Genomic DNA, 18,429 nt, shown 5'->3' with positions numbered 1-18,429 from the left:
AAAGTCAACTGAATCAGAGAGGTTATGTAGTGTAAAGTCAACTGAATCAGAGAGGTTATGCAGTGTAAAGTCAACTGAATCAGAGAGGTTATGTAGTGTAAAGTCAACTGAATCAGAGAGGTTATGTAGTGTAAAGTCAACTGAATCAGAGAGGTTATGCAGTGTAAAGTCAACTGAATCAGAGAGGTTATGCAGTGTAAAGTCAACTGAATCAGAGAGGTTATGCAGTGTAAAGTCAACTGAATCAGAGAGGTTATGCAGTGTAAAGTCAACTGAATCAGAGAGGTTATGCAGTGTAAAGTCAACTGAATCAGAGAGGTTATGCAGTGTAAAGTCAACTGAATCAGAGAGGTTATGCAGTGTAAAGTCAACTGAATCAGAGAGGTTATGTAGTGTAAAGTCTACTGAATCAGAGAGGTTATGCAGTGTAAAGTCAACTGAATCAGAGAGGTTATGCAGTGTAAAGTCTACTGAATCAGAGAGGTTATGCAGTGTAAAGTCTACTGAATCAGAGAGGTTATGCAGTGTAAAGTCAACTGAATCAGAGAGGTTATGCAGTGTAAAGTCTACTGAATCAGAGAGGTTATGCAGTGTAAAGTCTACTGAATCAGAGAGGTTATGCAGTGTAAAGTCAACTGAATCAGAGAGGTTATGCAGTGTAAAGTCAACTGAATCAGAGAGGTTATGCAGTGTAAAGTCTACTGAATCAGAGAGGTTATGCAGTGTAAAGTCTACTGAATCAGAGAGGTTATGCAGTGTAAAGTCAACTGAATCAGTGAGGTTATGCAGTGTAAAGTCAACTGAATCAGAGAGGTTATGCAGTGTAAAGTCTACTGAATCAGAGAGGTTATGCAGTGTAAAGTCAACTGAATCAGAGAGGTTATGCAGTGTAAAGTCAACTGAATCAGTGAGGTTATGCAGTGTAAAGTCAACTGAATCAGAGAGGTTATGCAGTGTAAAGTCAACTGAATCAGAGAGGTTATGCAGTGTAAAGTCTACTGAATCAGAGAGGTTATGCAGTGTAAAGTCTACTGAATCAGAGAGGTTATGCAGTGTAAAGTCAACTGAATCAGAGAGGTTATGCAGTGGTCTGTGTGTTCTGCAGCACCTCAAACCAGGTGGTAGTTGATGAGCAGTTCGCAAACGATTGATTATTCTATAACAACACTTTTTACGAACTCTAAAATGATGATTCATTTTTTCTGAGCGACTTGTTCATTTTAGTCGTTTGTTTGACCTGCTCGCGCTGGAGTCACAACGAGTCCTACAGCAGGGTTTAATACACACTCCTCCGGTGACTACAGAGACGTGCTCCGGCCAACAACCGTCTGGCGTATATGTGCGCAAGCGAAACCCCTAGTACAGCCGGGGACAATACCAGTATTACGATACTCGTTAGTTTCGTGGCAAGGATACAAAACACAAAAAGCGGATTTAAATTATTTTAGGGAAAACAGCTCCAATTGTAGTGAGGTGCGTACTGGCGGCAGAGAAGTCAAGTGCAGGAGAGCGAAAACTGATTTACAACGGTTGTCGTTTAATATCCATAAACCACCGTCAACAGAACAATACAATAAATGGGTTAAACAAAACTACTGTGCATAAGCACTACAAGAAACAATACCGACAAGGACATGGGGGGGGGGGGAACAAAGGGTTAAATACACGACATGCAATTGATGAGATTGGAACCAGGTGTGAAGGAAGACAAGACAAAACCAATGGAAAATGAAAAGAGGATCAGCGATGGCTAGAAGGTCGGTGACTTCGACCGCCGAACAAGGAGAGGGACCGACTTCGACCGCCGAACACCGCCCGAACAAGGAGAGGGACCGACTTCGACCGCCGAACACCGCCCGAACAAGGAGAGGGACCGACTTCGACCGCCGAACACCGCCCGAACAAGGAGAGGGACCGACTTCGACCGCCGAACACCGCCCGGACAAGGAGAGGGACCGACTTCGGGCGGAAGTCATCATCAAACATCGTGTAATGTTGTCATCGATAATGTTTTCATTTCTCCAGCCTACAGCACACAATATTTGACATACAGCAGGTTTTTTAAAGGACCAAAGAGTTGAGGCTACTTCCTGTTTTCATTTTTACCATGGAACACATATCCAGATTCTGTTGCCATCACAACGAAATAGATCAGGCTGCAGGCGACATAGAGAAGAAAAGGACATGTTTACAACTGATAAGGGATCGCATGGTGCAAGAATGAATTCATTATTGCATGTTATCGATGGAGACAGATGACAGATGTGCTGTCTCCATCTCTCGTTATGCCCCTGAACAAGGCAGTTAACCCACTGTTCCCCGGTAGGCTGTCATTGTAAATAAGAATTTGTTCTTTAAACTAACTTGCCTAGTTAAATTTAAAAAAAGTTGCTCTTTATTAGAGTGTCTGCTAAATAAACTTAAATGGAGAATGCATGGAAGTATTTACACCTGTACTGGACAAATCTGTTCCAACATGTTTACTGAGGGAATTGTAAGTATTTTGGGTATTTGTACCTGAAGTTTGTTCTAACAGACAAGTGTGGGCATCTGATTTTCATTGGTTACCCTTAGAACATGTTGTTCTGTAGTGATGACAGGTGTCAGGTGGTTTGTAGTGATGACAGGTGGTTTGTAGTGATGACAGGTGACAGGTTTGTAGTGATGACAGGTGACAGGTGGTTTGTAGTGATGACAGGTGGTTTGTAGTGATGACAGGTGTTAGGTTTGTAGTGATGACAGGTGGTTTGTAGTGATGACAGGTGTCAGGTTTGTAGTGATGACAGGTGGTTTGTAGTGATGACAGGTGGTTTGTAGTGATGACAGGTGGTTTGTAGTGATGACAGGTGGTTTGTAGTGATGTCAGGTGGTTTGTAGTGATGACAGGTGTCAGGTGGTTTGTAGTGATGAGGGGTGGTTTGTAGTGATGAGGGGTGACAGGTGGTTTGTAGTGATGTCAGGTGGTTTGTAGTGATGACAGGTGTCAGGTGGTTTGTAGTGATGACAGGTGTCAGGTGGTTTGTAGTGATGACAGGTGTCAGGTGGTTTGTAGTGATGACAGGTGACAGGTGGTTTGTAGTGATGACAGGTGACAGGTGGTTTGTAGTGATGACAGGTGTCAGGTTTGTAGTGATGACAGGTGACAGGTGGTTTGTAGTGATGACAGGTGTTAGGTTTGTAGTGATGACAGGTGACAGGTGGTTTGTAGTGATGACAGGTGACAGGTGGTTTGTAGTGATGACAGGTGTCATGTGGTTTGTAGTGATGACAGGTGTCAGAGGGTTTGTAGTGATGACAGGTGTCAGGTGGTTTGTAGTGATGACAGGTGTCAGGTGGTTTGTAGTGATGACAGGTGTCAGGTGGTTTGTAGTGATGACAGGTGGTTTGTAGTGATGACAGGTGTCAGGTGGTTTGTAGTGATGACAGGTGGTTTGTAGTGATGACAGGTGTCAGGTTTGTAGTGATGACAGGTGTCAGGTGGTTTGTAGTGATGACAGGTGTCAGGTGGTTTGTAGTGATGACAGGTGGTTTGTAGTGATGACAGGTGTCAGGTTTGTAGTGATGACAGGTGTCAGGTGGTTTGTAGTGATGACAGGTGGTTTGTAGTGATGACAGGTGTCAGGTGGTTTGTAGTGATGACAGGTGACAGGTTTGTAGTGATGACAGGTGTCAGGTGGTTTGTAGTGATGACAGGTGTCAGGTGGTTTGTAGTGATGACAGGTGGTTTGTACTGATGACAGGTGTCAGGTGGTTTGTAGTGATGACAGGTGTCAGGTGGTTTGTAGTGATGACAGGTGTCAGGTGGTTTGTAGTGATGACAGGTGTCAGGTTTGTAGTGATGACAGGTGTCAGGTGGTTTGTAATGATGACAGGTGTCAGGTGGTTTGTAGTGATGACAGGTGACAGGTGGTTTGTAGTGATGACAGGTGTTAGGTTTGTAGTGATGACAGGTGACAGGTTTGTAGTGATGACAGGTGACAGGTTTGTAGTGATGACAGGTGACAGGTGGTTTGTAGTGATGACAGGTGTTAGGTGGTTTGTAGTGATGACAGGTGTCATGTGGTTTGTAGTGATGACAGGTGTCATGTGGTTTGTAGTGATGACAGGTGTCAGGTGGTTTGTAGTGATGACAGGTGTCAGGTGGTTTGTAGTGATGACAGGTGTCAGGTGGTTTGTAGTGATGACAGGTGTCAGGTGGTTTGTAGTGATGACAGGTGTCAGGTTTGTAGTGATGACAGGTGACAGGTTTGTAGTGATGACAGGGGTCAGGTGGTTTGTAGTGATGACAGGTGACAGGTGGTTTGTAGTGATGACAGGTGACATGTTTGTAGTGATGACAGGTGACATGTTTGTAGTGATGACAGGTGTCAGGTTTGTAGTGATGACAGGTGTCAGGTGGTTTGTAGTGATGACAGGTGTCAGGTGGTTTGTAGTGATGACAGGTGACAGGTGGTTTGTAGTGATGACAGGTGGTTTGTAGTGATGACAGGTGTCAGGTGGTTTGTAGTGATGACAGGTGTCAGGTGGTTTGTAGTGATGACAGGTGACATGTTTGTAGTGATGACAGGTGACATGTTTGTAGTGATGACAGGTGTCAGGTTTGTAGTGATGACAGGTGTCAGGTGGTTTGTAGTGATGACAGGTGTCAGGTGGTTTGTAGTGATGACAGGTGTCAGGTGGTTTGTAGTGATGACAGGTGGTTTGTAGTGATGACAGGTGACAGGTGGTTTGTAGTGATGACAGGTGTCAGGTTTGTAGTGATGACAGATGACAGGTTTGTAGTGATGACAGGTGACAGGTTTGTAGTGATGACAGGTGACAGGTTTGTAGTGATGGCAGGTGACAGGTGGTTTGTAGTGATGACAGGTGGTTTGTAGTGATGACAGGTGACAGGTTTGTAGTGATGACAGGTGTCAGGTTTGTAGTGATGACAGGTGACAGGTGGTTTGTAGTGATGGCAGGTGACAGGTGGTTTGTAGTGATGACAGGTGACATGTTTGTAGTGATGACAGGTGTCAGGTGGTTTGTAGTGATGACAGGTGACAGGTGGTTTGTAGTGATGACAGGTGACAGCTGGTTTGTAGTGATGACAGGTGACAGGTTTGTAGTGATGACAGGTGTCAGGTTTGTAGTGATGACAGGTGTCAGGTGGTTTGTAGTGATGACAGGTGTCAGGTGGTTTGTAGTGATGACAGGTGGTTTGTAGTGATGACAGGTGTCAGGTTTGTAGTGATGACAGGTGACATGTTTGTAGTGATGACAGGTGACAGGTTTGTAGTGATGACAGGTGACAGGTTTGTAGTGATGACAGGTGTCAGGTTTGTAGTGATGACAGGTGACATGTTTGTAGTGATGACAGGTGACAGGTGGTTTGTAGTGATGACAGGTGTCAGGTGGTTTGTAGTGATGACAGGGGTCAGGTGGTTTGTAGTGATGACAGGGGTCAGGTGGTTTGTAGTGATGACAGGTGGTTTGTAGTGATGACAGGTGGTTTGTAGTGATGACAGGTGTCATGTGGTTTGTAGTGATGACAGGTGTCAGGTGGTTTGTAGTGATGACAGGTGTCAGGTTTGTAGTGATGACAGGTGGTTTGTAGTGATGACAGGTGTCAGGTTTGTAGTGATGACAGGTGACAGGTTTGTAGTGATGACAGGTGACAGGTTTGTAGTGATGACAGGTGACAGGTTTGTAGTGATGACAGGTGTCAGGTGGTTTGTAGTTTGTTTCAACAGGTTTGTTTCAATAAGATCATGTATTCGGCTCAATGATAATGTCAGTAGGATACTGTATTAAACTCAATGATAATGTCGGTAGGAGTGTGTATTAAACTCAATGATAATGTCAGTAGGATACTGTATTAAACTCAATGATAATGTCGGTAGGAGTGTGTATTAAACTCAATGATAATGTCAGTAGGATACTGTATTAAACTCAATGATAATGCCGGTAGGAGTGTGTATTAAACTCAATGATAATGTCAGTAGGATACTGTATTAAATTCAATGATAATGTCGGTAGGGTAATGTATTAAATGCAATGATGACGTCGGTAGTAGTGTGTATTCAGCTCGGCGATAATGCCAGTAGGATAATGCACTGGGCCTAATGATAATGCCTGTGGGATAACGTATTTAATTCAATGATCATGGCAGTAGGATAATGCACTGGGCCTAATGATAATGCCTGTGGGATAACGTATTTAATTCAATGATCATGGCAGTAGGACCAATAATGAATTCAAAGCTGCTCTAAATATGATTATTTCACAGCTCTCAGAGCCATGACCCTTCGAAGCACGAATCCTTAATTGGTGAAACTGCCACGACTGTTTGGGATATTACCACAACAAGTTACTTCAAACTACCAACACACCCCCCCCCTCAGGACAGCAGAATATGCACATCAGCAACCTCTCCTCCATTTTCATCAACAAAACACACACAAAATAGCAGTGGCGCTGTTTGTCCTAATGAGGAGTCCATCTTTAAACTGCTGGGACTGTGATTATACACACTGCAATCTGTGGTATCAGAAATCATGTCTCTACACTCTACATGTTGATCCTAGTCACATAAGCTATGGCAACAGTGAGACAGATGGAGAGAATGGTGTGTGTGTGTGTGTGTGTGTATGTGTGTGTGTGTGTGTGTGTGTGTGTGTGTGTGTGTGTGTGTGTGTGTGTGTGTGTGTGTGTGTGTGTGTGTGTGTGTGTGTGTGTGTGTGTGTGTGTGTGTGTGTGTGTGTGTGTGTGTGTGTGTTTGGTTGGTTGGTTGGTTGGGGGTTCACATTATCTAGGCCAGAACAGATGTTTAACACCAATAGCTATGGTTTTACACACACACACACACACACACACACACAGTTTTCCCCATCTCAAGTGATCAGGATAAAACTGTTTTTAGAACCCCGAGAATTAAACGATTAGTGATTTAAGTAGAGGATCCTACTTCAACATCTAAGGAGGATTAAACGTTAATAATAATAATATTATGATAATGATTTCATGAGAAACGCAGGAGATAAAGGTATCGTCCCAATGGGCATTCCTATTCCTTGTGTAGTGCACTACATTGCCCAGGGCCCATAGAGAACTATATAGGGAACAGCTGCCATTTGGGGACAGTGATAATCCTCTATAATGGTCATGTTATCCATTTCCCCCCTTTTCCTGTAAAGTACTTCCTGTAAAGTACTCTGCCTGTTTAGAAGAACAGCAAGGGGGGGGGGGGGGGGGGGGGGGGGGGGTCAGGGATGAGTGTTTTTGATGGACAGATTTTTATATTAGACACCTCTGTCTTGCATGATATCTATTCTATTAGGACATGTGTTTTCTCTGTTTGTACTGTTTGGGTCGATACGCGTTGTGTGCCATGCCTAGCTGTGTAACCAAGACATGTGATCTACCTTCTACCGTTGTAAATAACGTGTGGCGCATCGTCAATAGACTATCATACAGGACCACATTGTTTTGGTCTATGGATGCATGTCAATGTGTCTTTCATCCTCGCTCCCATATCCAAAGACAGTAAGGGACAGAAACAAACAGTGGCTACTCCACCCCATAGTGATCCATCCTCCATCTACAGTTATATTCCACCTCATAGTGATCCATCTATAGTTTATATTCCACCTCATAATGGTCCATCCTCCATCTACAGTTTATATTCCACCTCATAGCGGTCCATCCTCCATCTACAGTTTATATTCCACCTCATAGTGATCCATCTATAGTTTATATTCCACCTCATAATGGTCCATCCTCCATCTACAGTTTATATTCCACCTCATAGCGGTCCATCCTCCATCTACAGTTTATATTCCACCTCATAGCGGTCCATCCTCCATCTACAGTTTATATTCCACCTCATAGCGGTCCATCCACCATCTACAGTTTATATTCCACCTCATAGCGGTCCATCCTCCATCTACAGTTTATATTCCACCTCATAGCGGTCCATCCACCATCTACAGTTTATATTCCACCTCATAGCGGTCCATCCTCCATCTACAGTTTATATTCCACCTCATAGCAATCCATCTACAGTTTATATTCCACCTGATAGCGGTCCATCCACCATCTACAGTTTATATTCCACCTGATAGCGGTCCATCCTCCATCTACAGTTTATATTCCACTTCATAGCAATCCATCTACAGTTTATATTCCACCTCATAGCGGTCCATCCTCAATCTACAGTTTATATTCCACCTCATAGCGGTCCATCCTCCATCTACAGTTTATATTCCACCTCATAGCGGTCCATCCTCCATCTACAGTTTATATTCCACCTCATAGCGGTCCATCCTCAATCTACAGTTTATATTCCACCTGATAGCGGTCCATCCACCATCTACAGTTTATATTCCACCTCATAGCAATCCATCTACAGTTTATATTCCACCCCATAGCGGTCAATCCACCATCTACAGTTTATATTCCACCTGATAGCGGTCCATCCTCCATCTACAGTTTATATTCCACCTCATAGCAATCCATCTACAGTTTATATTCCACCTCATAGCGGTCCATCCTCCATCTACAGTTTATATTCCACCTCATAGCGTTCCATCCTCCATCTACAGTTTATATTCCACCTCATAGTGATCCATCTACAGTTTATATTCCACCTGATAGCGGTCCATCCTCCATCTACAGTTTATATTCCACCTCATAGCGGTCCATCCTTCATCTACAGTTTATATTCCACCTCATAGCGGTCCATCCTCCATCTACAGTTTATATTCCACCTCATAGTGATCCATCTACAGTTTATATTCCACCTGATAGCGGTCCATCCTCCATCTATAGTTTATATTCCACCTCATAGCGGTCCATCCACCATCTACAGTTTATATTCCACCTCATAGCGGTCCATCCTCCATCTAGTTTATATTCCACATAGTGATCCATCTACAGTTTATATTCCACCTCATTGCGGTCCATCCTCCATCTACAGTTTATATTCCACCCCATAGTGATCCATCTATAGTTTATAGTCCACCTCATAGCGGTCCATCCTCCATCTACAGTTTATATTCCACCTCATAGCGGTCCATCCACCATCTACAGTTTATATTCCACCCCATAGTGATCCATCTACAGTTTATATTCCACCTCATAGCGGTCCATCCTCCATCTACAGTTTATATTCCACCTCATAGTGATCCATCTATAGTTTATATTCCACCTCATAATGGTCCATCCTCCATCTACAGTTTATATTCCACCTCATAGCGGTCCATCCTCCATCTACAGTTTATATTCCACCTCATAGCGGTCCATCCACCATCTACAGTTTATATTCCACCTCATAGCGGTCCATCCTCCATCTACAGTTTATATTCCACCTCATAGCGGTCCATCCTCAATCTACAGTTTATATTCCACCTCATAGCGGTCCATCCTCCATCTACAGTTTATATTCCACCTCATAGCAATCCATCTACAGTTTATATTCCACCTGATAGCGGTCCATCCACCATCTACAGTTTATATTCCACCTGATAGCGGTCCATCCTCCATCTACAGTTTATATTCCACTTCATAGCAATCCATCTACAGTTTATATTCCACCTCATAGCGGTCCATCCTCAATCTACAGTTTATATTCCACCTCATAGCGGTCCATCCTCCATCTACAGTTTATATTCCACCTCATAGCGGTCCATCCTCCATCTACAGTTTATATTCCACCTCATAGCGGTCCATCCACCATCTACAGTTTATATTCCACCTCATAGCGGTCCATCCTCCATCTATAGTTTATATTCCACCTCATAGCGGTCCATCCTCCATCTACAGTTTATATTCCACCTCATAGCGGTCCATCCTCCATCTACAGTTTAACAAATAAATAAAACCAAGGATATTGAAAAAAAAACATCAGATTAACATTTTTTGATGAAGCCAGAAACGCTGAAAACAAATTCATTTTTAATGGTAAAATTTTATTGATTCGTTTTGGTTAGCATAATTTTTTTGTAGTTTACATCACAGACACTGAAAGGGGGGGGGGGGGGGGGGGCTAAGTTAATCTGATCCTGTTCATCTAAATGCAGAATAACTCATCTCAGTGACTGACAGTACCGATATTATTTCATGTTGACTAACTAATCGCAGTGAAATTAGATTAAACGTAGTCATAATCAGTTTCATATATTTCCCTTCAGGTGAATTTTGAAGATTGGCTTGATAGCGGCATTGACGTTGTCGGTTGGTAACGAGCAAAACTTGATATTACACATCGTTCACTTTGGTAGCTAGCTATTTTCAGGTCAACTAAAGCTAAATGAAAGTATAAACCCCACCATGGTGATATCTGTGAAGAAGTTATGAATGAGGTCCCAGGTTGAGGGTTCTCGGTTGAACAGTCCTTGCACTTTGAAACCCACCCCACCATGACGTATAGCAACACCCGCCAAGTAAAATGGTGTAAAAAGAGTGTGTCCCAACCTGGAAGAACCATCCAGCCAGCCACTACTATCACCCAATGAGCACAATATTTGTTGTTGTTGAACATACGTTGAAAAGATGTCTTACCAACGTCTTGTGTTCACTGGGTAGCCTATACACTACACATGTCTAAAGATGTCTTTCCAACGTCTTTTGTTCACTGGGTAGCCTATACACTACATATGTCTAAAGATGTCTTTCCAACGTCTTGTGTTCACTGGGTAGCCTATACGCTACACATGTCTAAAGATGTCTTTCCAACGTCTTGTGTTCACTGGGTAGCCTATACGCTACACGTGTTGCTACTTCAGATCCCTCGGTTACGGGAACCTTTGTCACCGACCTTGAGGGAAATCAATGTACTTCAACACGAGTGCATGTATTTCACCTAACCAAGTGATCTTATTATTTCCAACACTCAAGCATATTAACAGGGAAACGAAGTGTTCTTGCATGAGTGAACATAGTCTGTCTGTCAAAGAAATTCATAGAATAAATTGTTTGACTACAGAGGTAGCAAAACTGTACTTCAAATCTATGATACTCCCTCACTTAACATACTGCTTGACTAGTTGGGCCCAAGCTTGCTGTACAACAGTAAGACCTATTCAGTCTGTCTACAAACAGGCTCTCAAAGTGCTTGATAGGAAGCCCAATAGCCATCATCACTGTCACATCCTCAGAAAGCATGAGCTCCTGAGTTGGGAAAATCTTGTGCAATACACCGACGCATGTCTTGTATTCAAGATCCTAAATGGCCTGGCTCCCCCTCCACTCAGTATTTTTGTTAAACAGAAAACCCAAACATATGGCAGCAGATCTACAAGGTCTGCCATGAGAGGTGACTGTATAGTTCCCCTAAGGAAAAGCACCTTTAGTAAATCCGCTTTCTCTGTGAGAGCTTCCCATGTCTGGAATACACTGCCATCAGACACACATAACTGCACCACATATCACACTTTCACAAAATGCTTGAAGACATGGCTAAAGGTCAATCAGATTTGTGAACATGGTCCCTAGCTGTGTGTTGCCGCTTTCCATGTCTGTTGTCTGTAACTTGTGAGGTGTGGAAACACTTTGTTGCTTTTATGAATTTTGTCTTGCTGCTTTTTGTTCTATGTTGCTCTGTCTGTATGCTACGTCTTGTTCCATGCTGCTATTGTCTATATTGTAATTGTTTTTAATAACCTGCCCAGGGACTGCGGTTGAAAATTAGCCGGCTGGCTAAAACCGGCACTTTTACTGAAACGTTGATTAATGTGCACTGTCCCTGTAAAAATAAAATAAACTCAAACTAAACTCAAACGAGGCTTACGAGGTATGAATGGCCTTTTATTAGAATGACAACAGCCTCTGTTCAACTCTGGTGCTTATCATAATAGACTATCGCAATAGGGATGATAGTGGTGTGTGTGTGTGTGTGTGTGTGTGTGTGCCAATTTAGTAACTGGAGTACCCGCCCACTGGACGCACACATTGGTTGATTCAACGTTGTTTCCACGTTATTTCAATTAAATCACGTTGAACCAACGTGAAATAGAAGTTGAAATGACGTCTGTTCCCAGTGGGAGAAAACATCACTGGAAAATTCTCTATCTTTATAAGAAAGTGCTTGACATAACCTATAACCTATAGGCTAACCTACTATCTGTGTAAGCAAATAGGTTACTACTCACGTATCCCGCGCAGCGGTGGTTGTGGACTTGGCATGCCGCTGCTGATGTGGTAGGAGAAGCGGATTGTTTTGAACTGGCTGGAGAAGGAAACCGTACTGGTAGTCCTATTGGCTGCGGTCTCCGGGGCCATCCGTGGGCTGAAGCTCGTCACTAAAGCGCTCTTCGGCCGGTTCAACTGCATACCTGCCTGGTCACAGTTTACACAGGCATAGCATAGCCTACACAGGATACGATGCGGGTTATCTCACAAAAAAATGTATATCAGATTAGATTCCAGGGTTATTGGGTTAAATCCTCAAAAATCAGGATCTTCTGAGTGCAAGGGGTGTCATTTAGGGCGAGCAGCCTGTCCCCGGACTGGTCCGGTGATTCGAGTCGTTGTCCCGTGCCAGACTCCCAGTAGAAAGGGTCTCCAATCTTTCATCCACCGAACTGCAGTCCTCCTGGGTGAGCTGCACAGTACGAGTGGAAACACGATCAAAATCTTTACCAACAACGGAAAAAAGCCATCAAATAGATATTGATATTATTTGTCTTAATAACTCTAACCGATGTCAACATATTATTGATTTATTTCACTGCAAAATACAATGAAAATGAATTTAGGTTGCAATCCACAAGGATACCGATTATGGCAATTGTTGCAATAAAAATACAATAAGGCCTCATTGAAGTTGGTCACATTGTTGCGTCCAATAATGGCTCACTGCATCTCTCTCAAAATCCGACATTCTTGGGAAAAGGGGTCGGCTACAATGTATCTTCTTTAATGACTTTATGTATTCAAATAGGTTACCAGAAAACTAACGGCAAGCTACAGCTGACATTTCGATAAAAGTCCATGCCCATTCTGGAATAAACAAAACGTTTTCCTCCGTCCGACCCCGCTCTTGAAAAAGAAACGTTAAAAAAAAGACAATGCACAAAACCAAAAGTGATTGAAACATTATTACACGTGATAAAAGTCACTACTCTTCTCAGCTCACATCGTTCCTTCTGTATCTGTCTGCCACATTTTTCCTCCGTCCCGATTTCCACTGGAAACGCGAATCCAAAATATGCAACCTCAGCTTCTTCTTCAACTACATTCAAACCCCGTCATCAAAATTCTTTATACTCGTCATTCCAACATTGTAAACATGTTAATTGAATCCTTGAATGTATTTTGGATGCATCAATTTGTCATCAATTTCGCCTTTATGGTCCCCCGCGGGTTAGTTTTTCTCCATTCTTTGAAACTTCCCGACAACGCCATCAAACTGCAATTCCTTGAATTTGTAAACTTAACCCCCTCCTTCTCTCCTCTCCTTCTGTCTTTCCTCTCTCTTTCCCTGCTCCTGTGTGCGTTATTCTGTCGACATATGAAACCAGTCTCAACCCCCCCCTAATCCGCCATCTCTCTAAAGCAAATTGTTGAGATGATTCCTCGTTTTTTTTTTTTTTTTTTTATTCTCCAAAAGTAAACATTTGTTACTGGCTTCCATTGTATGATTACTAGGCCTGTTTTGCATACATGTATCCTAATAAACAATAGATATAGTATCAACAGAACCTAAAGGAGAATACGAAGAGGGAGAGAGGAGAGGAGGGGGGACTGCCTAATCCAGTCTGACCCAGTTAGCAGTCACTTGGCCCAGTGGACAGGGTCAGTGGGCTGAGTTCCTCCACACTGCTGACTGGACCTAGATCCGAATAGAATTGAATAGAACAGTTATTATTCACTAGTTTAAATTATAGTCAATGAAACGGAATAACATAGAATATACACTCAAGTGGCCAGTTTATTAGGTACACCCATCTAGTACTGGGTCGGACAACCCTTTGCCCCCAGAACAGCCTGAATTATCCGGGGAATGGAACCGTTGCTCATTTGGTATCAAGGGACCTAACGTGTGTCAGGAAAACATTCTCCAGACCATTACACCCCCAGCCTGTACCGTTAACACCAGGCAGGATGAGGCCACGGACTTTGCCGTCAGCATGAACGCAACAGGGAACCGAGATTCGTCGGACCGAGCAATGTTTTTTTCCACTCCTCAATGGTCCAGTGTTGGTGATCACGTGCCCACTGGAGCTGTTTCTTCTTGTTTTTAGCTGATAGGAGTGGAACCCGGTGTGGTCGTCTGCTGCAATAGCCCATCCGTATCAAATCAAATTTTATTGGTCACACACATTTTTTAGCAGATGTTATTGCGGTTGTAGCGAAATGCTCGGACCGATGACTTTACGAGATGCCGTTCTGCACCATTATTTGCCAGTTTTTTTGCCCACCTGTTAGCTTGCCCCCATTCTCCTTGGATCTCTCATCAACCAGCTGTTTCCTCCCACAGGACTGCCACTGTCACGCCCTGACCTTAGTTCCTTGTTTATGTCTCTATTTTGGTTTGGTCAGGGCGTGAGTTGGGGTGGGCATTCTATGTTTTGTTCTGTGTGTTGTATTTCTAGGTGTTTGGCCTGGTATGGTTCCCAATCAGAGGCAGCTGTCAAGCGTGTTCGTTTGTCGCACCATTCTGGGTAAAACCTAGACACTGTCTTGCGTGAAAAGGCCAGGAGGCCGTCCGTTTCTGAGATACTGGAACCGGCTCGCCTGGCACCGACGATCATACCACGCTCAAAGTCACTCAGGTCACTCGTTTTGCCCATTCTAACATCCAATCGAACAGTAACTGAATGCCTATCTGCCTGCTTTATACACACACTGTTAAAATAGAAAGACTCAAAACATTATCGTTGTGTTGTAAAACCATGAAAATTACTGCACCTAAACTAAGATCTGGTGTTTGAATGTGAACCCAACGGACGTGTTCTGATACACTGAATGGATTTCCAAACAGAGTGGAAGTACTGAAACACACAAAGCGGTTCTTCATTCTGAATCATTGTGTTTTTTAAGACAGAGCTGCGACAACCCTTGTTTGTGTTTTTTAAGTATGCTCTCTCTAATTCTCTCGTTCTCTCTTTCTTTCTCTCTCTCTGAGAACCTGAGCCCTAGGACCATACGTCACGGCAAACCGGGCATGATGACTCCTTGCTGTCCCCAGTCCGCCTGGCCTTGCTGCTATTCCAGTTTCAACTGTTCTGCCTGCGGTTACGGAACCCCTACCTGTCCCAGACCTGCTGTTTTCAACTCTTAATGATCGGCTATGAAAAGCCAACTGACTTTTATTCCTGATTATTATTTGACCATGCTTGTCATTTATGAACATTTTGAAAATCTTGGCTCTCTCTAATTCTCTCCTTCTCTCTTTCTTTCTCTCTCTCGGAGGACCTGAGCCCTAGGACCATACGTCAGGACTACCGGGCATGATGACTCCTTGCTGTCCCCAGTCCACCTGGCCTTGCTGCTATTCCAGTTTCAACTGTTCTGCCCGCGGTTATGGAACCGCCACCTGTCCCAGACCTGTTGTTTTTCAACTCTTAATGATCGGCTATGAAAAGCCAACTGAAAATTATTCATGATTATTATTTGACCATGCTTGTCACTTATGAACATTTTGAACATCTTGGCATAGTTCTGTTATAATCTCCACCCGGCACAGCCAGAAGAGGACTGGCCACCCCTCATAGCCTGGTTCCTCTCTAGGTTTCTTCCTAGGTTTTGGCCTTTCTAGGGAGTTTTTCCTAGCCACCGTGCTTCTACACCTGCATTGCTTGCTGTTTGGGGTTTTAGGCTGGGTTTCTGTACAGCACTTCGAGATATTAGCTGATGTACGAAGGGCTATATAAAATAAACTTGATTGATTGATTGATTTCAATGCATTTAAAAGGCAGCATCCGAACACAAAATGTTTTGGCAGACTGTGTCTCTCATACGATCAAATGGTTTTAAAATTGCAAATGTTTATAGCATAAATATTGATTGATGATGATTTCAGTCAATACTTTGATGAACATTTTAAAGAAGCCACTGGGAATTAAATACCTTTTCCCAGGGTAGGCTTAGGCACTAATTATAGGCTACAGTTACCAGGCTCATTATGAGATTAGAACTAATGATACAATCACTATGTTTAGGGCTATGTACATTGTAGCAGTGGTAACGTGAGGTAACGTGTATAAAGTGAGTCTTCATCACTGGTATTCATGTGAGTAGGTGGATGTGAGGCCAGGTCTCCTGCTAGCCTTAATACACTCAGCCAGTCTTCGGGACTAGACTGTTGTCTAACCCGATCTTGTTACACTGAGCACATGTTGAGTCAGATTAGAAACAGGAGGAGACAGATTAGAAACAGGAGGAGACAGATTAGAAACAGAAGGAGTCAGATTGGAAACAGAAGGAGACAGATTAGAAACAGGAGGTGACAGATTTTAAACAGGAGTCAGATTAGAAACAGGAGGAGACAGATTAGAAACAGAAGGAGTCAGATTAGAAACAGGAGGAGACAGATTAGAAACAGATTAGAAACAGGATACAGATTTTAAACAGGAGTCAGATTAGAAACAGGAGGAGACAGATTTTAAACAGGAGTCAGATTAGAAACAGATTAGAAACAGGAGGAGACAGATTAGAAACAGAAGGAGTCAGATTAGAAACCGATTAGAAACAGGAGGAGACAGATTAGAAACAGATTAGAAACAGGATACAGATTTTAAACAGGAGTCAGATTAGAAACAGGAGGAGACAGATTTTAAACAGGAGTCAGATTAGAAACAGATTAGAAACAGGAGGAGACAGATTAGAAACAGGAGGAGACAGATTTTAAACAGGAGGAGACAGATTAGAAACAGGAGAAGACAGATTAGAAACAGGAGAAGACAGATTAGAAACAGGAGAAGACAGATTAGAAACAAGAGGAGACAGATTAGAAACCGATTATAAACAGGAGGAGACAGATTAGAAACAGATTAGAAACAGGAGACAGATTATAAACAGGAGGAGACAGATTAGAAACAGATTAGAAACAGGAGGAGACAGATTAGAAACAGGAGACAGATTAGAAACAGGAGGAGACAGATATAAAACAGAAGGAGTCAGATTAGAAACAGGAGGAGACAGATTAGAAACAGGAGGAGACAGATTAGAAACAGAAGGAGTCAGATTAGAAACCGATTAGAAACAGGAGGAGACAGATTAGAAACAGATTAGAAACAGGATACAGATTTTAAACAGGAGTCAGATTAGAAACAGGAGGAGACAGATTTTAAACAGGAGTCAGATTAGAAACAGATTAGAAACAGGAGGAGACAGATTTTAAACAGGAGTCAGATTAGAAACAGGAGGAGACCAATTAGAAACAGGAGGAGCCAGATTGGAAACAGGAGGAGACAGATTAGAAACAGGAGAAGACAGATTAGAAACAGATTAGAAACAGGATACAGATTTTAAACAGGATACAGATTTTAAACAGGAGTCAGATTAGAAACAGGAGGAGACAGATTAGAAACAGGAGGAGACAGATTAGAAACAGGAGGAGACAGATTAGAAACAGGAGAAGACAGATTAGAAACAGGAGAAGACAGATTAGAAACAGGAGAAGACAGATTAGAAACAAGAGGAGACAGATTAGAAACAGATTATAAACAGGAGGAGACAGATTAGAAACAGATTAGAAACAGGAGACATATTATAAACAGGAGGAGACAGATTAGAAACAGATTAGAAACAGGAGGAGACAGATTAGAAACAGGAGACAGATTAGAAACAGGAGGAGACAGATATAAAACAGGAGGAGACAGATTAGAAACAGGAGGAGACAGATTAGAAACAGGAGGAGACAGATTAGAAACAGAAGGAGTCAGATTAGAAACCGATTAGAAACAGGAGGAGACAGATTAGAAACAGATTAGAAACAGGAGGAGACAGATTTTAAACAGGAGTCAGATTAGAAACAGGAGGAGACAGATTAGAAACAGGAGGAGACAGATTAGAAACAGATTAGAAACAGGAGGAGACAGATTTTAAACAGGAGTCAGATTAGAAACAGGAGGAGCCCAATTAGAAACAGGAGGAGCCAGATTAGAAACAGGAGGAGACAGATTAGAAACAGATTATAAACAGGAGGAGACAGATTATAAACAGGAGGAGACAGATTAGAAACAGGAGGAGACAGATTTTAAACAGGAGTCAGATTAGAAACAGGAGGAGACCGATTAGAAACAGGAGGAGACAGACTAGAAACAGGAGGAGACAGATTAGAAACAGGAGTCAGATTAGAAACAGGAGGAGACCGATTAGAAACAGGAGGAGACAGATTAGAAACAGGAGGAGACAGATTTTAAACAGGAGTCAGATTAGAAACAGAAGGAGACAGATTAGAAACAGCAGGAGACAGAAGGAGTGAAAGTTGGACAGGTAGAAGAG

The 18,429-nt window shown here is 42.8% G+C and overlaps 1 protein-coding gene across 1 annotated transcript in view; it reads right to left on the bottom strand.

Annotated features, from left to right (window-relative positions):
- LOC120061691 (FYVE, RhoGEF and PH domain-containing protein 1-like) overlaps positions 1 to 13,414 on the bottom strand; it is an 86,764-nt gene extending 73,350 nt beyond the window's left edge. Inside the window, exon 1 of the mRNA XM_039011585.1 lies at positions 12,129 to 13,414. Coding sequence (XP_038867513.1) covers positions 12,129 to 12,309 — 181 coding nt within the window. The 5' untranslated portion in view covers positions 12,310 to 13,414. The remainder of the gene's footprint in view (positions 1 to 12,128) is intronic.
- Between the last annotated feature and the right edge of the window lie 5,015 nt (positions 13,415 to 18,429).

The sequence above is a fragment of the Salvelinus namaycush genome, chromosome 16, assembly GCF_016432855.1.
Source record: "Salvelinus namaycush isolate Seneca chromosome 16, SaNama_1.0, whole genome shotgun sequence".
In the NCBI taxonomy this organism is placed as follows: Eukaryota; Metazoa; Chordata; class Actinopteri; order Salmoniformes; family Salmonidae; genus Salvelinus; species Salvelinus namaycush.
Note: the sequence above shows the minus strand (reverse complement) of the source record. Positions and strands in the feature narration are given on the sequence as shown.